Source organism: Salmo salar, chromosome ssa10, assembly GCF_905237065.1.
Source record: "Salmo salar chromosome ssa10, Ssal_v3.1, whole genome shotgun sequence".
NCBI classification, from domain to species: Eukaryota; Metazoa; Chordata; class Actinopteri; order Salmoniformes; family Salmonidae; genus Salmo; species Salmo salar.
The window spans coordinates 9,135,923-9,159,911 of record NC_059451.1 but is presented as its reverse complement, the minus strand read 5'-3'; the positions used below and the strand labels follow the sequence as shown (position 1 = coordinate 9,159,911).

At 44.2% G+C, this 23,989-nt stretch overlaps 1 protein-coding gene across 4 annotated transcripts in view; it reads right to left on the bottom strand.

The window, feature by feature from the left end:
- The window catches only part of LOC106613481 (nuclear receptor subfamily 5 group A member 2), a 101,324-nt gene that overhangs the window by 34,127 nt on the left and 43,208 nt on the right, over positions 1-23,989 (bottom strand). For all 4 annotated transcript variants that reach the window (XM_014215753.2, XM_014215755.2, XM_045687281.1 and 1 more), the window contains 2 exons: positions 16,627-16,746; positions 11,107-11,254 (listed from right to left, as the gene is read on the bottom strand). In XM_014215753.2, the coding sequence (XP_014071228.1) occupies positions 11,107-11,254; positions 16,627-16,746 (268 nt within the window). The remainder of the gene's footprint in view (positions 1-11,106; positions 11,255-16,626; positions 16,747-23,989) is intronic.

The following is a 23,989-nucleotide window of genomic DNA, read 5'->3' as shown; positions in this document are numbered from 1 at the left end:
TTTCATACAGTGTCTTCACTACATTTAATGGAAAGGAGTGTTTAAAACAGGCTGTACCTGTATTCATTCCCAGAACATTAGCATAATCTAAAAATTGAATGCATAATGTATTTTGCTAACACACTGCACTAGGCTCCATTCTTTCTCTCAGAACCCCCTTGTAACACAATTATGATGTGTGTGGGTTTTTTTTTTTTTCATTATCACAACTTTATCAGCAGAAAGTGCTAGGGTCCAGCGTTTTACAAATCCCTCTAAACAAACTCTCAGATTCTTCTAGTCAAATTTCTGATAATCCTACTTGTTTAACAAGCGATAAAAACGTGTCAACATAATCACAGAATAAAAACCAGTAAGGTATCATATAAGACATAAAAAGAGAGGGAAAGGGTAAAGCGATAGTTGTAGATAAGAGTGATACATGGGGAGATACAGGTAACTGCCAAAATAAAGGAAACACTTGAGTAAATGAGCAATAGAAAGTACTGTATATTGAAAGCAGGTGCTTTCACACAGGTGTGGTTCCTGAGTTAGTTAAACAATTAACATCCCATGCTGTTTAGGCTAGACCTAGGGGTCTCAAAGGAGCATAGGGGGTTTAAAGGGTGTGTGTGTGCATCCCTTCAATAGAGTTCCAGACATTTGTAGAATCTATGCCAAGGCGCACTGAATCTGTTTTGGTGGCTGGTGGTGGCCCAATGTCCTATTAAGATATGTTATGTTGGTGTTTCCTTTATTTTGGCAGTTAACTGTAGGAGCCGAGTATTGAAATCGAGGCGGAATCAGGGCTTAATTTCCAGAGCGTTCTGAATGTAAGGCAAAAGGGAGAAAATGTAAGGCAAGAGTTACAATTTCGCCCCAAACTCCTCTTTAATCAACAACAGCCTGAATCTGAATCAGTAATGGCCATTAATAGTGGCAACATGGAGATCTGGTGCTTTTACAGCTTGATAAAGTCTGAAAGACTTTTAGAAGGTCTCAATACAGAGCTTGCTTTTCAAAGTGGGAGCCCGACAACGAACAACCGTGGGTTTGCTTTTTTACAAAGAGAGAGGGATGAAAATCACGAAATATTAGATTCATTGCTTAAGGGTTGCTGCTACCTTGTACTGTTAAAATAAAGGAAAATGTCAGGACACTCAACTAGAAGCCAATTGACTAAGTTTCGCGGTGACTAAGTTCAAGCGTATGTCAAGAAAGTATTTTTATGCAACAGTCTCATGTGGCTCAGTTGGTAGATCATGGTACGAAACTGGTAAGAAAAAGTATGTCAAATACACACTCACTTCTGTAAGTTGCTCTGGATAAGAGTGTCTGCTAAAAAAAAAATGTAACAAATAAAAGTACCAAAACTGAAGAGAGGTGAGAAGATATTGAGGGAATATGTTTGAGGAGTAAGCACACACACCCCATCATGGTTTATATGGGTATTGATCACGTTGACGCCACACGCGACTTCACCGCCTCCAAATGTTAATCAATCCTGACTGAATTCCAAATGATTTGATTCGTTTCAGGAAATGAATATTTGCGGGGCATTATGTGAGCCCGGGTTGTGCATGCATTAGTGAACTCCCCAACTCATTGGCCGGGATCAGAGCATTGATTGGGGAAGCTGAGGAGCCGGGCTTGTAGCTTAATTAGGACATACCTGTCTGGGAATTACATGTTTTCTTCTTGCTTTCAGGGAGCAGTGTATGTGTGTGTGCCTGCATGCGTGTGTGTGTGAGAAAGAGAGAAACTGTTTTTTTTTCTATCAACAGGGTTTACCACGTTTGTGTTGTTTCAGCAGATTGGTGTCTGACCTCGTGGAACCCAGAGCGAGAGGCTTCACGTGACGTGCTAAACATGTTAATGAGAGATGCTAGCTAGCGCAGGGGAGAGGACGGAAGGGTGGAGGGGATGAGAGGTAGGGAGGGAGAGAGGGATAGAGGGGAGGTGGGATGGGTGGAAGGGTTGAGAGGAGGAGAGGTTGGGACATGGGAGAGATACAGGGGAGGTCAGATGGGTGTTAGGGAGGTTGGAAGGGGTGGAGATGGTGGAAGGAGGGTAAGAGGGTGTCTCTTCAGTGACTCCAGTGCCCGACATCGGTCCACGGACTGGCACAGACCTCAGATCTGCTATCCCTCACCTACCTCACTATCCAGCCCCAACACAGGTTATTCCAGAACTGATTTCAGATCAGATCTATTCAAACGTCTGAAGAGAGAAGGAAACTGTGGTGCAATACCTTTTTTGCACTATTGGTTAGAGCCTGTAAGTAAGCATTTCACTGTAAGGTCTACACCTGTTGTATTCGGCGCACGTGACAAATAAACATTGATTTGATTTGATTTGACTGTATGTTTAAAGTCCCATTGAAAATGATTCAGTATTTCCCACTTGTTTTATTTTTAGGTGGGAGGATCCCCAAATCAACAGCAAAGGCTGCCAACATCCCCCAAAAACTTTAACTGAGAGCAATTAGACTCCAGCTCTTTCGGCAAGGGTGCAAAGGAGACTAACTAAATGGGAAGGGACCCGCCTACACATACTAGTAAGGGGAAACACTCCTCGTAAGACTTGAATGGAACACAATCAGTCATCTGAGTACCTTTACTCCTATAGTTTTTTCTGGTTATTTTAGAAAAGAAGCAGAAAAAGGGCCAAATTGTAGTAGTGTTATTTAGTGCTCTGCCCACAAATCTGGCCCCCGTTGGGAGCACTTACCAGCGCAGCCTGGCTATCCCTGGCTTTCCTCGCCTCTGACAAGTTATGACTGGGGCGGCCTTACACAATTACACATGACAGAGGCTGACCTCGAGACGTGGGGTCACTGCAGAGCTCCCCTAACTGCACTCTTATGCCACTATTGCCGCATCTGGCATGTAACACACACACACACACACACACACACAGATATACACACACATATGCACAACCACGTATGCAAGTATGTATGCAAGCAAAACATGCACGCACATGTGCGCACACACACAGACACATACGCACAGTGTTTTGCACATGCACTCAAGCACGCATTAATGTGGTTGTCGTCATCCGATCAAGATGATCCGGTCACTATCTGATCGATATTTGTTGCGTCTAATAATATGTGTCTCTTATCTGCCCACTTCATCCATATTGTGACCAGATTCCCTGGTCCCTCCCTGTATGCATATTAATCCAACCTGCCTTGGACCTCCTGTTATGACACAAGCTGTATAAACTGACGGAAAACAGCACACTTTTATAGTCAATAGTTTTATACTCTCATCATTACAGCTTACTTTTTGTTATCCAACGATTTAAGACTTGGCGTAATAGACTACTGTCCCGATAACCTCGACCTGTCCACAGATGTACACATAAATATTCGGAGAATCCCTCAAAAAATTCACCACACAAATGAGCTGAGGATTTGTGTCCAAAATACAATTATTACACTTAGGCCTTATGCACACATTAAGAACAGAAACAGGTTACGTTACAGAGTAGGCTACAAAGTGCATCTCTGAATGGTGCAATGCATTATCCAAACAGGCCTGGAAAGGGTTTACATACACTACACGGCCAAAACTATGTGGACATCCCTTCAAATTCATGGATTTGGCTATTTCAGCCACACCCGTTGCTGACAGGTATAAAATCGAGCACACAGCCATGCAATCTCCATAGACAAACATTGACAATAGAATGGCCCGTACTGAAGAGCTCAGCGACTTTCAACGTGGCACCTTCATAGGATGCCACCTTTCCAACAAGTCTGTTCGTCAAATTTCTGCCCCGCTATAGCTGCTCCGGTCAACTGTAAGTGCTGTTATTGTGAAGTGAAAATGTCTAGGAGCAACAACGGCTCAGCCACGAAGGCAACACAAGCTTACAGAACGGGATCACCGAGTGCTGAAGTGCGTAGCTCCAAAAAATTTTGATTTTGTGCTTCCAACATTGTGGTAACAGTTTGTGGTAACAGAAACCTTTGCTGTTTCAGCATAACAATGCCCCCGTGCACAAAGCGTGGTCCATACAGAAATGGTTTGTCGAGTTAGGTGTGGAAGAACTTAACTGGCCTGCAAAGAGCCCTGACCTCAACTCCATCGAACACCTTTGGGATGAATTGGAACGCCGACTCCGAGCCAGGCCTATTCGCCCAACATCAGTGCCCGACCTCACTAATGTTCTTGTGGCTGAATGGAAGCAAGTCCCTGCAGTAATGTTCCAACATCTCGAGGAAAGCCTTCCCAGAAGAGTGGAGGCTGTTATAGCAGCAAAAGGGGGACCAACTCCATATTGATGCCCATTATTTTGGAATGAGATGTTCAACGAGCAGTGTACACATACTTTTGGTCATGTAGTGGATGTTGCCTTTATATTATTGTAAATGTGTATTGAAAGCGGCATGCTAGGAGAACGACCGTGGTTTAATTAAGTGATAACGCCCGAGAAGCTGGTGTTTGGAGGATATATTGGCACGGATGTCGTTAGGCCCGAGATGAAGTCGAGGCAAACCATACGTCGACATCGAGGACATTATCACTTTTATACAACAGGTTACCAACATGTTCAAACGATGATTTACATATTTTCATAAATACAATTATTTTGATGAATGTATTCATACTATTTCATGGACGCGACCCAGTCGTTCATTATAAATGTTCTATTGCCATACTGGCTGGCAACGTTCTCATCCCTTGCTAGCTAGCCAACTACAGCTAACTTACAATCACGTCAAACAGTGTGGCAGAATAACAACAAAGTAGCTGCATTTGCAATTGTTTAAGCTGTTTTCTAGTGACATTTATTTGGATACGTCCATAACAATGAGCTAATGAGGCGCGATTTCGCGTGGCATAGAACATGTGCTCTCTCATCAGGACACTGTTGTTCAGACGAGCTAGCCAACAACACAGCTAACACAATCACTTCAAAATGAAGCTGGAACGACTGTAAACTAGCTGCACTTTGTTTCGTTTTACTTGTTTTCTATTGATATTTCTTTGTATGTATCCATAAAGAATTATGCTGATTCATGATTTCGACTGGCTGAGAAAATCTGCCTGCCTGTCTGTCTCGTCCCGACTCGCGACAAGTTCATTACCACTATGTGACAGCTGGAGATCGAATTTCAATATTGAAACAATGTTGCAAATGTTGGAGAGACAGACGCAAGGTTTATACAAATCTCTGCATGCATGCACACGCACACACACACACGCACGCACACACACACACACTTTCTTGACACCCCACCACCCACCAAGACAAGTGACTCTTCCCAAGTCAAAAGTGATGGTCTATTCTCCTCTTTATCGACAGCCAGTTTTACAAAGAGTCCTGCGGTGAGCGACATTGACTGATCACGCTGGAGTCGGCACGCTGATAGAAAGCGCAGAGGTTGGAGCTATTGGGCTAGGCTCATGTCAGGCCAGGGGAAATGTACCTTTGATTTCCTTTAAAAGGCTTCATTTGTAAAGGGCTTAAGAGAGGGCTGCGTTTAGGAGAAAAGGCCTGTCCAGGATTGATGTCTGTATGTTCATTGGAGCTGCATTTGACCTTGTGTGGCAAGTTTGTGGAGAAGTGTGTGTGTGTGTGTGTGTGTGTGTGTGTGTGTGTGTGTGTGCGCGTGTGTGTGTCAAATCAAATCCAAATCTAATTTACTTGTCAGATACACAGTTTACAACAGGTATAAAAGGTGCAGCGAAATGCTTATGTGCTGGATCCCTCAACAATGCAGTACATGAATCAATAATAACGATGAAAGGAGTCAAGTCAAAAATAACAAGTAGTCGAATGAATAGAAGCGGTAGTGTGCATATGTGGGTGCGTGCGTGTGTGGTTAACCTGTTTTACACACACATGGCCTTGGACTGACTGGTGCTTTTACCTCACATCGATCTCTACCTTTCGGTGATCAGAATTCTACCAGGCATCTCTGAAATAGAGAGCCCCTGACAAAAAGCCTTTAAAAGATGTCTATACATTGAAATTCAATTCAATCTAAATCTGATTAAAGATGTTGTGTATGCTTGAATATACTTGGATTGAGTAACTAAATTAGCGTAAATTCCGGACTATAAACCGCAACTTTTTTCCCACGCTTTGAACATCGCGGCTTAAACAATGACGCAGCTAATATATGGATTTTTCCCGCTTTCAAATTTTTTTGCTCCAAAAAAACACATTCTGTGACGTGCTCAGTTTTTTGGGCGGCATGAAGCTTTCATTAGACCAATGAAATTGCCGAACGGGTTAAGGTCAAACAACATTTTTGTTTACTGTTTAGATTAAATCGAGCGCTCTCAAACTTCCCATCATTCTGATTACGGTAGTCATTTTGTCACCCTCATCATGGCAAAGACACGGAGAAATGCATATGATGCAGCTTTCAAGTTGAAGGCGATTGATCTGGCTGTTGGAAAAGGAAATAGAGCTGCTGCACGGGAGCTTGGTCTTAATGAGTCGATGATAAGACGTTGGAAACAGCAGCGTGAGGAATTGACTCAGTGCAAAAAGACAACTTAAGCTTACTGCTAATTTTTTATTTTTTGTTACAAGTCGTGTTTCGTTAAAGCCTATTTATTTTTGTTACAAGCCGTGTTTCGTTAAAGCCTATTTATTTTTGTTACAAGCCGTGTTTCGTTAAAGCCTATTCATTTTTATTACAAGCTGTGTTTCGTTAAAGCCTGTGTAAAGTTCATTTGTTTCAATGTACCGGTAGGCACCTGCGGCTTATAGACATGTGTGGCTTATTTATGTTCAAATAAATCTAAACCACTAATCTAAACCACAAGGGAATAAAAGGTTAGAGTGACACCAAATACTGTATATTATAAACTGGCTGGTTCAAGCCCTGAATGCTGATTGGCTGAAAGCTGTGGTATATCAGACTGCATACCATGGGTATGACAAAACATTTATTTTCACAGTTCTAATTATGTTGGTAACCAGTTTATAATAGCAATAAGGCACATCGGGGGGTTTGTGGTATATGGCCAATATACCACAGCTAATGGCTGTATCCAGGCACTCCGCGTTGGAGTATACCACATCTCCTCGGGCCTTATTGCCTAATTAACTTGTTACTATGTAAGCAGTGCACATATGTCAAAACACGAATGCACCCATGCAGTTCTACCCATTTGATAGCTAGTCCAAATTTGCTGGTCAAAATGTAGCTGGTCAAAATTTGTGATGTGCAGCTGACAAAAAAAGTGTGCTCCACTTGATAGCTTATTGGTACAAGTGATGGTCACCTATCTATGTAAACACACACACACACACCCATAGTAGGAGGAACTTGGGATCCTGTACAGAACCCGTATTCACAAAACATCTCAGAGTAGGAATGCTGATCTAGGATCAGGTCCCTCTCTGTCCATGTAATCTTAATCATTATGATCTAAAAGGAAAAACTGATCCGACAGTAGATCAGCACTCTTACTCTGACATGCTTTAGGAATGCGGGCCCAGGTAGCATGTATAGGAGTAATAGAGAGAGAGTGTTTCACCTCATGTTGCCTTCTGCATTCACCCAGCACGGCACAGGAGTAGTTTCATGCCTCATTTCATTAACTCCCTATTAATTGGCTCCTCAGCTGGAGTTGATGAACTCTAGTACACACAGTATACAAACACACAGAGACACGCACACACTGTATAGTAAAACTTACACCTACAGACACGCGTGCATTCACATGTATATAAAAACACACACACACACTCCTCTCGACTGTGGGATGATATTAATCAGAGCACTTCTAATCTCCTGGCTTAATGTTGGTTTCCCGCTTTCTCTCCGTAGCGAACCGTCTAGCGTTCACAGGGGCCCAAGCAGCGCAGAGAACACGCACTGCCGGGGGCGATACACATCCCTCAGGTGAGCCTTTCATTATGGATGATGTTTCCGCCAAATTATTTAGACCATCAACCCCCCAGACCCCCCCATCACACCCTCCCAGCCTCCCCTCTCACCCGCCCCTCTGCCACAAACACCCAATAACACAAACATTAATCTCGCTAGCTCTGAGCACGGCAAGTCGGCCAGGAGGAAAGCATTTCATTAAGGGGCTTGTGTGAGGGTTGGGGAAGTTAAGCCCTTTTCCAGGTGGGACTGAAGCGTGGGGAGGAAAGGGGGAGAAGTGGAGAAGTGCAGAGGGGTTGGGGGGAGGGTCTGCGTTTATTCAAAGGCTTGCTGTTCACTTAGCGATTCCAGGTGGTCAACATAAGCCCCTTGTAAATTGGAGGCGAGAACATGCACCCGCACGCACGCACGCATGCGCGCACAAACAAACCCACACATAGACATGCACACACACTCACACACACCTATGTGCTGAGTTCAGATGTGGAAATGCAAGTGATATGATAATACTTGTTGACAAACAGCCGAGTACATTACAATTCCAGCAATCTTTCCTGGCAGTAACCATCAAACCTGGAAGTCTGTCTTTGATAGGAGAAACCAGTGTCCACAGTGGGGCTAGGCTGAGCATATTACCTTGACTTCAAATGACTTCATTAATGAATGATGTTAAACTACGGGAGTGAGGAGCCATAAGTTACGAACGGGAAACGGTGAGGAAAGTCCCATGGCTGACCAACAAACACACATACAGAGAATATGAGAATATTGAACCTTAGAGGTGTCTGGTGTGTTTGTCTGTGTTTGTCTCTGTGTGTGTGTGAGGGGGGCGTATTGTGTGTGTGTATGTGTCCGACCGCTCCTATCTCAGCTTCCAGTATTTAGGCTGCAATAGTTTATGTGTCGGGGGGCTAGGGTCAGTCTGTTATATCTAGAGTATTTCTCCTGTCTCATCCGGTGTCCTGTGTGAATTTAAGTATGCTCCCTCTAATTCTCACTCTCTCTCTCTTTTCTCTCTTTCTCGCTCTTTTCTCTCTCTCTTTCTCTCTCTCTTCTCTCGGAGGACCTGAGCCCTAGGACCATGCCTCAGGACTACCTGGCCTGATGACTCCTTGCTGTCCCCAGTCCACCTGGTCATGTTGCTGCTCCAGTTTCAACTGTTCTGCCTGCGGCTATGGAACCCTGACCTGTTCACTGGACATGCTACCTTGTCCCGGACCTGCTGTTGTGAACTCTATCTCTACCGCATTTGCTGTCTCTAACTCTGAATGATCGGCTATGAAAAGCCAATTGACATTTACTCCTGAGGTGCTGTCCTGTTGCACCCTCTACAATCACTGTGATTATTATTATCTGACCCTGCTGGTCATCTATGAACATTTGAACATCTTGGCCATGTTCTGTTATAATCTCCACCCTGCACAGCCAGAAGACAACTGGCCACCCCTCAGAGCCTGGTTCCTCTCTAGGTTTCTTCCTAGGTTCTGGCTTTTCTAGGGAGTTTTTCCTAGCCACCGTGCTTCTACATCTGCATTGCTTGGGGTTTTAGGCTGGGTTTCTGTACAGCACTTTGTGACATCGGCTGAAGTAAAAAGGGCTTTATAAAAGGGCTTTATAAATACATTTGATTGATTGATTGATTGAACCACTGCATCCGCAACCCGTGCGACAGACCAAATGGCCAATCGGTTCCAGATAGGGTAAGTGTGTCTGTGCATGCGTGCATCTATATGTGTGTGTTTCTATGCAGGGCTGGATTACCACATTTGGGGCTACCGGGCACCGATCACCTTTTGTAGGTTTAAATTATTTTTGGGGAAAACAGCTAACTTCCTGCATTTCAACATTTAAGGTTGAAAACATTTGCAGTTTTATAATGTTATTCGACTAGGCTGGTCACTCGAAACATACATACATTTCAGACGTTTTAAAAGGTCCTGTTGTCGTCGATATAATCCGTCCTTGGCACTCACCAATTTCTTTAATTTTTATTATGGTACAGCACTCAAACTTACAATGTCTAGAGCCAGAGCACACTGCTTAGACCACTGCATCAAGGCAGTTCACAATGCTTTAGCAAGCAGGGAGAGTAGTTAATGATACTAAATGGAAACAGCATTTTTTTGTATTACTATTTAGTTTTATGCTTTCCCCAAACCATAGCCCTAACTTTAACAGCTCGGAATTAATACCTGAACTTAACCTTTTGAGTTGTTTCTGTTTTAACCCTGTAACCATGCGGAATGAAACCTATAACCATGCTGAATTAATGAGTCAAAAATCGACGTTCATCCAATTACGTCAGATCCTGAAGTGAAACTATGAGATCAGGTTGATTCTACACATTTTGTCACGAGGCTAAGAGAAAATGTTGCTGTTTTAAAGCTAATTTCCTGATATTCAACACATTTTGCCATGGGTCAGAGAGGAAAATGTGCTGTTTTATAGCTAACATCACGCTATTGTTCACATTTTGCCATGAGGCTGAAAGAACATTTTGCAATTTTAAAACAAATGTTCTACTATTCCTCACATTTTGCCATAAGCCCAAGAGAGAATTTAGCAGTTTTAAAGCTAATTTCCTGCAATTCTACACATTGTAATTGGGTTGTGGGCCCCCTGGAGGTCGGGTGCCCTGGTGCACGTGCCCTGTGTGGCCATTACGGTAATCCTGCCCTGTTTCTATGTGGCATTCATGACCAGTGTGTTGTAGTCTCGTTATCAGATGGGGAGAGGGATTATTTCTTTCCTGGCTGATACTGACCTTGTGAAGCAGTGTGTAATGTGATTGGCAGAGTGCAGAGGGACAATTTTTGGTAACCCCTCACTCCTTCTCTCCCCTTACTCACTAATACCCATTTTCCCCCCATCTCTGGCCCCATCTCTCTCCCAAAGTCATCCATACCTCACCTCACCCCTTCTCGCACCCCATCCCTTATCCCAAGACTCCCCATCCCTCACAAACTACCCTTTCCCTCCTCTTCCTACCTCACCCATCCTCCCTCCCCCTCACCTATAACCCCCTCCCCAATGTCCCTCCTCTCCCCCTTCTCACTTCTAATCCATACCCCTACATATCCCTCCCCTCCCCCACCCAACCTCCCTTCTTCCCATCCCTGGGACTCACCCACACGGAACAACCCTCTCCCCCAGACACGTTCAGCCTCCACCCTCTCCTCCCTCAGCCACCTTCCCCTCTCTCACCCAGCCTCCCTTACCCGGCCTCCCCTTCCCTACCCAGCCTCCTCCCGCCTAGTACTCACCCAAGCTGAACAGCACCAGGAACTTGAGGCAGACAAACTCCCTCTGGTCCAGCTGCAGAGAGCGCAGCTTGCCCACCAGCTCCTGGGCGTGGCTCATCAGGTTGTTGAGAGTGGCTCCGGCTTGGGAGGCAATTACAACGTAATCCACCTGCGGGGGGGTGGGGGAGCACACACACACACACAAGCTGTTAGACACTAGGCACTAGGCCTCATAGGACACACATATACGGTATCCGTATATATAATTTGATCACTCTTTTGTTGCCGAGAATTCTCCTTGATCTCATGCAATTCAATAGCATTCCCATAGAATATAACACACTCCTATACAGTGTGTGCTGAAGTTGAGGTGAGAGAAAGGTCTTGTCTGTGATGAAAGAGTACTTTGAAGTCTCGTAGAATGATTTAACTCTTTTTGTTTATAAAGCCCTCCTGCATAAACTTCTGCCGTACCTTTCTTCATTGTTAACTTATATTGTGTTTTGTATAATAACATGTATTTTAATGTGTGTATGGATGTGTAGTTTTATGTGTATATTGTATCTTGATGTGTATCGTTGTGCTAAACAGGGCTCATCTGGAAAAGAGACCTTGGTCTCAGCATTGTCAGTTTTAGAATGGATGGCCAGTAATAAACTAGTCCTTAACATCTCTAAAACTAAGAGCATTGTATTTGGTACAAATCATTCCCTAAGTTCTAGACCTCAGCTGAATCTGGTAATGAATGCCGTGGCTGTTGAGCAAGTTGAGGAGGTGTTAGATTAGATTGTAAACTGTCATGGTCAAAACATATAGATTCAATGGTTGTAAAGATTTGGAGAGGTCTGCCGTGATGAAGAGATGGTCTGCTTTTTTGACACCACACGACACAAAGCAAGACGGCAGGCTCTAGTTTTATCTTATCTTGATTATTGTCCAGTCATATGGTCAAGTGCTGCAAAGAAGGACCTAGTTAAGCTGCAGCTGGCCTGAAACAGAGCGGCACATTTTGCTCTTCATTGTAATCAGGGGGCTAATATCAATAATGTGTATGCCAGTCTCTCTTGGCTAAGAGTTGAGGAAAGACTTGTTTTTATAAGAAATTGTTTGCATTGTCAACTTACACACAGCACTAATACACACACTTACCCCACCAAACATGCCACCAGGGGTCTTTTCACAGTCCCCAGGTCCAGAACAAATTCAAAGAAATGTACAGTATTATACAGAGCCATGACTACATGGTACTCCCTTCTATCTCATATAGCGCAAGTGAACAGCAAACCTGGTTTCCAAAAACAAATAAAGCAACACTGCATGGGACAACGCCTCTCCCCCATGTGACATACTTGTTGTGTGTATGTACTGACATGTATGTGTAACTGAGCGATGCAAACACACACACACACACACACTACATGTTAATGTTTTTAAATGTATGTAAAGTGTAAAGCATTTTGTCTGTAATGTCTTTTTCGTCATGTGTCGTACCCCAGTAAGACTAGATGTCGTCATTGGCGTCGGCTAATTGGGATCCTAATCAAGTTAAATAAAATTGACTCCCTGTCAAAAATAAAGGTTAAATAAAAAATGGAAATACCTTGACCGGTTTTTGAAAGTAAAACCAATTGGCATTTTGTAGTTCACTGGCACCTTATATGATGCCTTTCTATACTACAGTATGCCTTCTACAGTATATGTGTATGAAATTTCACTTTGGTCAATCTGACAGTGTAAGATCCCATCTCAATACGGGTGCAGTTAGCTTGCCGTTCTTACGCAATAAGACAAACAATAAAATAAACAAGCAGGTAGACCCGTATAACTGTGTATCCATAGAAATTAGGAAGAATACAGTGTATGCCTTATAACAATTCAGGGCCCTATGTGTCTAACAACAACAGCTAGATTCATCCTCCCATCAGCATACAGTAGGCTGGCTATCAGGAGAGTTTTTCTCCCTCTCTTATGGAGGCTTATCGCTCTTACTGAACCTCTTTCTCTCTCTCTCTCTCTCTAGTATTGAGGTCTATCTCTCTTTTTTCTAACTTCTTTCTTACTTGCTCCCTCTTTCTCTGTCCTGATTCCTCTCTTCCTGAAGCCTTTCTCATTTTCTCCCTCTTTCTCACTCTCCCCGCACTGTAGCCCAGCACACTGTAGATTGCCAGCACAGCAGGGAGAGAGATACAGGGAGCGAGGGAGAGAGGAGTGAGAGAGGGAGAAAGAGAGGGAGGGAGAGAGAGGGCCGAAGGGCCGGGGCTGACTGCTGAATCATAATCACCCGCCGATAAACAGGGGGGGACACCCCCCTCTCTCCTCCCTCTCGCCTTCCCCCTCCTCTCCCCTCCTCTGCGTCTGGACGCGGGGTTTGGAGGGGGGGGGCCGAGAGGGGCGAGGGGTGAGAGCGTGTGGGCCCCCCTGGATGTCCCCCAGGACCCCCCCCATGCTCTGGCCCCGGCACTGGCCCCATTGGCCCACCGCGAGCACTTTCAGGTGCACTTAATATCTGCAGCAGCAGCAAATTTGTCTGGGAGGCAAGTCCATAGCTGCCACTCACAGTAAGCAGGCCATATTAAATTTTTATATTTATTGACAATTCATTACCATAATTGACTGAGCCAGGGTTTCTCGGGGAAGGTAGACGGCTGCCTCCTAGGCTCGGGGAGGGGTTCCCGCGAGCTGCATTTGCAATTAAAACGGCCCAGATCGGAATTTATTTATTGTGTAAATAATGATGAGTAGAATTTTTTAAAGCATTGGGCTGGGAGGATTCCGAGATGTGCGCCAGCTTTTTTTCCCTGCTTCTCATCACCTCTCCATCTCTCCTTTTCTCTATATCTCTTTCTCCATCTCGCTCAGCGTCTCTCTCCCCTTCTTTCCCTCTGTCCTTTTTTGAGGTGGTGAAAATTAAGAGTCAGTGAAATGTCAACGCCCCCCCCCAAAGTGTCAATTAATTTACATAAAATCAACTGTGCATGAAATAACTTCAATGAAGGATTGGGTTCTTGATGGCATTGGGTTATGGTTTCCTAGCCTTAAGTAAAAAAAAAAAAAAAACAGTGACAATACACTTATCTATCATCTCTATGTCTGCATATTATAAAGATTCATAGGTCAACCTGTCATTAATACATCAAACAAAGGCAAACAAAATTAACATGGTTGCCAAATGACAAACGAGCATAAAAATGGGTAAAGACGGCTAATACGGTTGGGTGACTCATATAGCTCAGTAAGTTGGGCCATATAATAACAAAAATGTCTAAAGTTAAATTGCACAGAAAGTTGGATTAAAGTGTCTGCTAAATGACCACATTCTACTAATAACACTATGGCTCAAAGAAGACGAGTTAGTTTAAAAAGACGATGCCATTGAATAGTAGTGTAAACCTGCCGAATAAATTAGTTCAGAGAATATTTTTGTTTGCATTGCTAACATTTGCCTTTCATGTGCAAGTGCCATTGATATCAAGTAATATCAAAGACTTAATTCATACTCTACTGAACTGCCATACAGCCATAACCCTGTGTTTTCACATGACACCGGCAGTCACATCTTGTGTTTGAGCCAAAGACAGTTCAGGTCAGTACAAGACAGGCCAAAGAGCTGTATAAATTAGACGTGAATGTTGTGTGATTATATATTGTATCTGTTGCTACATCAGATTCCTCTGAAGGTCAGTGTACTGTGACTAAGGCTACCAGCTGACAGATAGGAGAGTGGAGGGCGGTGAGGGATCTGTATTCAAAGAGGGAAGAGGGGAGGAAGGGAGTGAGAAGAGGGGAGGAAGGGAGGGGGAATACGGAAGGGACAGTAGCATGTTCTGAAGCCCGTCCTCCCGGGGTGTCATGTGTCGCTCTCATTTCTCCTTTAATCCCCCATGGTGCACTTGGACCATTCCGACGACGGCTGGCAAAGCGGCCAAGACACAAATGCTCACGCAACGAGGTAACAGAGTGGAAGTGGTCAGCATGCCCAAACAGGTCACGGTGCCCTGGCCTGACCCAATTGCCCACCCAAAGATCCTCAAAATATTTATGCAGTAACGCCAACCCGTGATCAACCCAACCCCATGTCTGTTGCGTTATCTGAGAGATATCGTAAGAGGCTGTTGAGTTCTGCCATAGTAACCTTATCCATGTGTTTTTGGTGGAGGTGTTGCTGGTAGTGATGGTGGTTGTGGTGGTGGGCCCTGGCTTTAAAGCAGTACTGCTGTCACCTCTGGCTTCATGGAGAATAATAGGAGATAATGAACGGTTTGAGAGGCACTCCCCTCCTGTCTCCCACACCGACCCCCCAACACCAGCTGTTCATTAACCAAAATATGCAAACGAGACCTGGTCCTCACCTCCCCTGACTCTTCCCCCTCCTCCTCCTCCTCCTCCTCCTTCACTGGCTCAGCCCTGCTCACAGCCAGCCTTCGCTAATCAAACACAGAGCAGCAGAGACACTGCTGGGAGTACGAGCCACCGCTCGGCACTCTGCACTGGACGTGGGAGGAGGGGGGGGGCAGTGACTCAGGGCACTCTGTGTGTGTCTGTGCCTGTGTGTGGGTTGGTGTATGTGTGGGTATATGTGGTCTGGTAAAATAGCAGTGATATGAAAACTACCCCTCTCTTGCTCTTTCTCTCTTTCTGTTTCACTGTCTCTCTCTGTCTTTCTCCCTACATGAACTCACACACACAACAACTTCAACTTTCTGACTTTCAACTTCACTAATTATTGGAGTTCATCGGGAGAACCACTCTTTTGTCCCTCCTTTCACAACATCCTCTTTTCCAAATCACGTGAGTAAAGCTCATCTACAGTAAGTCTGTAACTATAAACAAAGGTAAAAACAACACTCCCTAACTCCACTCAGACCCTCCTCGCTTCGCCTCAATAGTAATGCCCCCATCTATTGTTGGAGAACATTTTGTTGAAGAGCGACGTTTTGGAAACACCGCCCCATCAATAATTAAGCGTGCTCGTCTTGCTGACAGGCGTGCCGGGCGTTCAGAGCCATATTCATAACGAGCAATTTCATTCCTCTTTCCCTCTCTCTTTATCTCCCTCTCTCTGTCTCTCACTCTCTCTCTCTCTCTGCCAGTGGAGAAAAAGACTGAGGAATCACAGGTCCACTCTGTGTTGAGGGCCTCGTCAGGAGCCTCAGGCATCGGCCCTTGCCGGCTCCTCAGGGGACCCGCAAAGGTAAATCATCATAGGCTTTTTTTTCTACCGCTATGACTCTACCGGCATGCTTAACCAAGCGCTTTATGTATTCGCTGTTTGGAGTCTTTGCTTGATGCAAAATAATAAAAATAAATAAATTGAAAATGCTTAATTGATTATTCTGGTCACATTAGCTGATACCTATAAGCGTAATCTATTTTTAATGGAGCGGTGACTGCACGGGGGCTGGCTTGGTCGATAGTGCTTTAAAGGGTGTTGATGTGCTCATGCTGAGTGGCTGATGAGGTCTATGGGGAGGGTGTGGAGAGAAGGGGAGGGGCGTGTGGGGCTGGAAGGGGTGGGTGGAATTGGGGAGTCAGGTGACTTACCTGCTGGCCGGTGACCAATAGGATGGAGCCTTCCTTGGCGTGCATCACCTGACGGAAGATGTGGTCGAGGATGAGGAGCTCGCTCCAACAGTTCTGGAGGAGCTTCATTTGGTCATCCACCTGATTGTGACAAAAAAAGGTAGAGAAAGAGAAGATGAGGTCAGTTGTTGATGCTAATGCTAATGTATGTGCATAGCTCATGCTATGCTAATGTGTCATGCTACGTATATTTCCCCTCTGAATAAAAAGAATACATAACGATGAATAAAAACCGCATCTTGACATATGGTTAAAGATTTACGATGCTGCATTATTCTCTAAGTGAAAAGTTTTGGGGTGAAGCTTTACCACTTTTATGGTTTGACAAGTAGACACATCTTGGGGTAGATTGACTCGTATTGATTACTATTCCACAGGTGGAGGAAGACAACTTCACACGATACTGTAGTTTCACATAGCCGCCCCCTACTCCAACTTCCCCGTCTGAACACAACCACACCACTACTTTCTCATGTGAACTTAGCAACACCACACTCTCTCAAAAAGCCCAGGAACGTCCCTGTTTGACAGCATTACTGGTTAGCTGTTTGCCCAGGACTACCAGTGGCTGAGGGATTTCTCCGTTCCCAGTGATTAAGTAGTAAGTTTCTACGCAACACTGCGGCCGTGACTCCCCTTCCGGTGACTGACGCACGCCAAAGGGGAGTCTGATACACTGCAACAACCATCCATTGTGAACTTCTGCAACTTCCCAGGGCTCACCACGTTAATCATTACACACTGTAGCCACACACATAGAAAGGCCACATTCAGAAGAGAAAGAATGAGGAAAAAGACAGGGAGAACCTCTCTCACCCCTCCTTTTTTCCCCGACAAACAGTGTCACCTTCGATACTATTTATCTGACTTGCGGAATGATGTGGCTTCGCGAAATTCTTCGGTATGTGTTGTTCTGGTGCAATGTGCTTTGCATGAGTCTGAGAAAATCCTTGGGTTGACAGTTACAATCTGTGATGCTGCACTCGAAAACGTCAATGAGGATTAGAGAAGAATGTGTAAATCGATGGTGTAAACTACCTCACTAACAGGTATGGTACAACTGACGAAGAAAGGAATGCTATTATCCATACTGGAACTTTTACTTAATTTTTAAATTTTTTATTAACCCTTCTTCGGAGGACAAATATCTTTTTGTTTTTCTACAGATTTTGTGCTACATATACACTACTGGTCAAAAGTTTTAGAACACCTACTCATTCAAGAGGTTTTCTTTATTTTTACTATTTTCTACATTGTAGAATAATAGTGAAGACATCAACACCATGAAATAACACATATGGAATCATGTAGTAACCAAAAAAGGGTTAAATAAATGAAAATATATTTTATATTTGAGATTATTCAAATAGCCACCCTTTGCCTCGATGACAGCTTTGCACACTCTTGGCATTCTCTCAACCAGCTTCATGAGGTAGTCACCTGGAATGCATTTCAATTAACAGGTGTGCCTTGTTCAAAGTTAATTTTGAAGAACTTTGAAAGTTTCTTCAAGTGCAGTCGCAAAAACCATCAAGCGCTATGATGCAACTGGCTCTCATGAGGACCACCACAGGAAAGGAAGACCTAGAGTTACCTCAGCTGCAGAGGATGAGTTCATTAGAGTTACCAGCCTCAGAAATTGCAGCCCAAATAAATGCTTCACAGAGTTCAAGTAACAGACACATCTCAGCATCAGCTGTTCAGAGGAGACTGTGTGAATCAGGCCTTCATGGTCAAATTGCTGCAAAGAAACCAATACTAAAGGACACCAATAATAAGAAGAGACTTGCTTGGACCAAGAAACACAAGCAATGGACATTAGACCGGTGGAAGTTTGTCCTCCAAATTGGAGATTTTTGAATCCAACTGCCATGTCTTTGTGAGACGCGATGTGGGTGAACAGATGATCTCCGCATGTGTATTTCCCACCGTAAAGCATGGAGGAGGAGGTGTGATGGTGTGGGGGTGCTTTGCTGGTGACACTGTCTGTGATTTATTTAGAATTCAGCGCACACTTAACCAGCATGCGTACCACAGCATTCTGCAGCGATACGCCATCCCATCTGGTTTGGGCTTAGTGGGACTATCATTTGTTTTTCAACAGGACAATGACCCAACACACCTCCAGGCTGTGTAAGGGCTATTTTACCAAGAAGGAGAGTGATGGAGTGCTGCATCAGATGACCTGGCCTCCACAATCCCCCAACCTCAACCAAATTGAGATGGTTTGGGATGAGTCGGACCACAGAGTGAAGGAAAAGCAACCAACAAGTGCTCAGCATATTTACATTTACATTTACGTCATTTAGCAGACGCTCTTATCCAGAGCGACTTACAAATTGGTGCATTCACCTTATGATATCCAGTGGAACAACCACTTTACAATAGTACATCTATATATTTTTTGGTGGGGAGGGTGGGGGGGGGGAGGGTTAGAAGGATTACTTTATCCTATCCCAGGTATTCCTTAAAGAGGTGGGGTTTCAGGTGTCTCCGGAAGGTGGTGTTTGACTCCGCTGTCCTGGCGTCGTGAGGGTGCTTGTTCCACCATTGGGGTGCCAGAGCAGCGAACAGTTTTGACTGGGCTGAGCGGGAACTGTGCTTCCGCAGAGGTAGGGAGGCGAGCAGGCCAGAGGTGGATGAACGCAGTGCCCTTCTTTGGGTGTAGGGACTGATCAGAGCCTGAAGGTACGGAGGTGCCGTTCCCCTCACAGCTCCGTAGGCAAGCACCATGGTCTTGTAGCAGGGCATATGTGGGAACTCCTTCAAGACTGTTGGAAAAGCATTCCAGGTGATGCTGGTTGAGAGAATGCCAAGAGTGTGCAAAGCTGTCTTCAAGGCAAAGGGTGGCTATTTGTTTAACACTTTTTGGTTAGTACATGATTCCCTATGTATTAGTTCATAGTTTTGTAGTCTTCACTATTATTCTACAATGTAGAAAATAGTAAACATTTTGACCCTTGAATGAGTAGGTGTTCTAAAACTTTTGACCGGTAGTGTATGTACATTTTCCAAAAACATTTTACATATGCATTTTACATACACATTTTACATACCTGGTACTTTTGCATATATAAACCAGTCGCATAACAATAATACATTACCAAACATAAGCTCTTTAATCCCAACCCTCAGCCACTCTCAGCCCATCCCACCTATCACCATAGATCACCCTCGTTTGGTTTCCATGTGCCATATATTTTTCAATTGTGCTGTGATGTTTTATATATAATTTTTAACCTTTCTAATCGTATAGTACAGATTGTGAGCTAAAGATGAAAACCTTTCCTACGAGCATTATTATATTATTTATTGTAACTTTGTAAGAGGCCATTTGTTTCAATCGAAGCGCTGTGATATCACTGAGCTAACAGATGTCTACTGTACGTGAAATGCTTTATTACTTTGAATGACAGTGAGGTAGTTCCAGCACAACTGTTGTTGGCGTTGATTGTTTTGACTACAGAGGGGTTGTTTATTCTCCACCTAGTCATAACAATGGCAGTATCACTGAGCGTTCGCTTGGTGGTGCTGGGTCATGGAACTTCATAGTCGAGACTCAAACCGAGTCTGTCTGTCTGTCTGTCTGTCTCAAACCCAGGAACGCTGACATGATTTGTCTCATTCCTCTTTTATCAAAATGAAATACAACAAAATACAACAAAGCCGCTGTGACCATTACCACGACTTCTGAAAGTTGGGTGAACTCCCTTTCTTTCCTATTTTTTTCTCTCATCCCTCTTTTCTGTGGGGTGGTTGACCAGAGGCGACATGCGAGAGCAAAATTCAAATGCCATCATTAAAACCATCAGAAAGCGAGGGAGGGCGTGAGGGAGGCGATGGTGAACGAGTGTCCTCCTTACTGTACTTTAACCCCCCCCACACTCCCCCCGTCCCTGTCTTCATCTCAAAGCCTCAGCATTAGTAGTAAAATACCCTCTCAGAGAGAGAGTGAGATTGAACGAGAGAGAGATAGAGGGAGAGAGAGAGCCTAAGAGAGAGGTGGTGGAGAGGGATGGGCAGCTAGACCTCGCTCTTCAAAGCAGGCCTGTCAAGGGTCCTGGCGAGCGTCGGGGTCCTAATCAAAGGGAGCTGTCCTCACGCTGCCTGCCTGGCAGCATCACTCCCGACAGAGCTGGGTCATCAAAAGGGGACAAGGGGAGATGAGGGGAGATGAGGGGAACACAAGGCGGGAGCAGGAGACACCCGCACAGCAACCGAGACAGGACGAGCATAGTGAGGCGGGGAGAGGGATCGCCGACCCTTTAAGTGACAGTGACACTGGCTGTTTTCCTGACAAGATTTGCCTTTGCATTGTCACATGGTTGAACACGACAGGCCCTGGATTTCACAAATCCATCTGTCTGTCCACTGAGATACGTGGAGTGGTCTGACAAAAGGGATGGGATTGTCCTTCTGTCTCTGTCTTTTATGTATTCTGTTCACAGTATGATTGCTTGAGAACAGGAATATACTGTGAACGTGTTGTAAATAAAAAAAATATGCAGCCAAAGCCAAGCCAACAGAACAGAATGTGATCTTAGACAATGTGGTTTATTGAGTAAATGGTCTAATAAAGTTTCAATTGATGTTAGGCCTATAGTTCATTTGAACTATATGGGAGCAATAAAACTGTCTGGTTAATAATTATCATACCAAGTAGTCATGGAAACTGTAGATAACATGGACGATAGGCAGTCAGTTGCTAACCGCGATCAATGTACTACTTCATTAAAAAGATTCCAACCTTTTCTGATGACCAAACCCTTACAATTGAGACTTCTTGGAGTTATCTAGTAATTTTACATGTTAACTTTGGGTTTGGCACTGATAGTGGTTGAATAGCCCCCCTTAAGAAGAGTATTTTACCTCTGATAGGCCCAAACTATGTTCAAACACACATTTAAGGCTATTTTCAAGGTGTTCTTTCTCTATACTTTAATATCATCACTGCTTTTTTCTTATTTTCAAAAACGAGCGTCTCTCAGTGCTTGTAATGAAAAATACATATTCTCCCAGAAACCAATTTAACACCTTTATGACCATTCAGGCGAGGGCATCAATGTCCAGATCAATCGCTTTGCCCATAGCTTTTGTTCAAAACCACAAGCGCAGATTAATATTTTCTACTTCACACACACACAGAGAGAGAGAGAGAGAGAGAGAGAGAGAGAGAGAGAGAGAGAGAGAGAGAGAGAGAGAGAGAGAGAGAGAGAGAGAGAGAGAGAGAGAGAGAGAGAGAGAGAGAGGAAGAATAAGAGGGGGAGTGAGATAGAGAGAGAGAGGACTTAAGGGTTTAGAGAAAATAAAATACAGTGATTAAGAAAATAACATTTCCCCCATTTTTCGGGAATGTAAATTAATTGGGAATGGTGTTTTTGGAGAACCCAACAGTAATATGTATTCATCGTCCCCTGCTAAGAAGAGGCCACTGATAATGTTGATAATGGTCTGGAGTCAAAACTGGCAAATGTGGCAAAGCGTGTTATTTTTTATTTTTTCCTTCTCCCCTTTTTTTGGGCTGTTTTTGGTCGAGTGCCACAAGCATTGTTAAGCGTGGTGGGTATCGCGGCCTAACGAGGGTACACAGCTGGATCTGATTTTAATAAGTAGCTCCATTTTTGATGTGGCCTAATGAACAGATTAATAGAATCTCCTTCAGTGCTCCTTAATGAACAGAGTGAATTGCATTATTTTTGCCCACAAACGCAGCGACTTCATATTCCAAAATTACATTTACATAAAGCAAGATGCGCATCTGATTTCGCTCTCTTTCTCACTACTTCTCTGTCTTTTTCCCCTCCTACTAGCTGGATGTGTATCAATGTTCTCTCTGAGAACTACAGGTGAGGTTTGAAGTTCACTTCAATGAGGGGACTCTCGAGCATGGCATCGTTTGAGTTCTCTTCTGTTGGCATCTGTTCGTCTGGTGGCGAACAGGCCTTGTGTATGGTACTATTCACTTGGGGATAGGAATTAATCACCTAGAGTAGGTTCCACTGTTCTCAGGCTGTTACTCAGCCTGCTTCACTTCAAAACACATTCTACCCTAGACATATAGTACTTAGGTGTAGGTGTTTAGTTTTGGGGGGTTTTGTTTGTAAAGCATTTTTCTTAACCATGGAGAAAGCCATGCCCAAATGTAATATAATCGATAGTGACTGTAAGGGAAAGGGGGATACCTAGTCAGATGTACAACTGAATGCATTCAACTGAAATGTGTCTTGATATTTACAAGAAAAATCTGTAAGTAATGTGACACCTCATATTGCACACTACCAATAACGCTTTAAAACAATATAAAAGAAACAACACACAAAATAGTGGTGTAATAATCATATAATTGTAATGTCCTTTCTAGTAATTATTTTTCTATGGTAATAATGGGAGGTCAAAATAGCTTAAGTGAGTGAGTAAATCCCTGGGATGTGCTAAGTATGTGACCTAGGGGGAGCCAGCCAGCTAGTTTCTCCCGAGAGACAGGGCCTATTTATCCTCTCCTATCTATGATCCTGTGGAAATATCCCGGTCTGTTTATCATGGCACAGCCTCTGTTTGGGCCTTGGACTCTCCCCTGCTGTGGCTAATGGTGATAAGCATGCTGGGAAAATCCTTGGGCTGTATGTGGGCCGGATGTATGAAGTGGGTGCGATGACACAGAAATGCTTTTCAGCTAGAAAGGGAATTTATATATACAATATATACAGTTTATATACAAAAGCATGTGGACAGCCCTTCAAATTAGTGGATTCGGCTATTTCAGCCACACCCGTTGTTGACAGGTGTATAAAATCGAGCACACAGCCATGCAATCTCCATAGCCAAACATTGGCAGTAGAATGGCCTTACTAAAGAGCTCAGTGACATTCAATGTGGCACCGTCATAGGATGCCACCTTTCCAACAAGTCAGTTCGTCAAATTTGTGCCCTGCTAGAGCTGCCCTGGTCAACTGTAAGTGCTGTTATTGTGAAGTGAAAATGTCTAGGAGCAACAACGGCAAAGTGGTAGGCCACACAGAATGGGACCGACGAGTGCTGAAGCACGCAGTGCCTAAAAATCGTCTGTCCTCGGTTGCAACACTCCCTACCGAGTTCCAAACTGACTCTGGAAGCAACGTCAGCACAATAACTGTTCGTAGAGAGCTTCATGAAATGGGTTTCCATGGCCGAGCAGCCGCACACAAGTCTACGATCACCATGCACAATGCCAAGCGTCGGCTGGAGTGGTGTAAACGCATTCTCTGGGGTGATGAATCACGCTTCACCAAGTTTGGTGGAAGAGGAATAATGGTCTGGGGCTGTTTTTCATGGTTTGGGCTAGGCC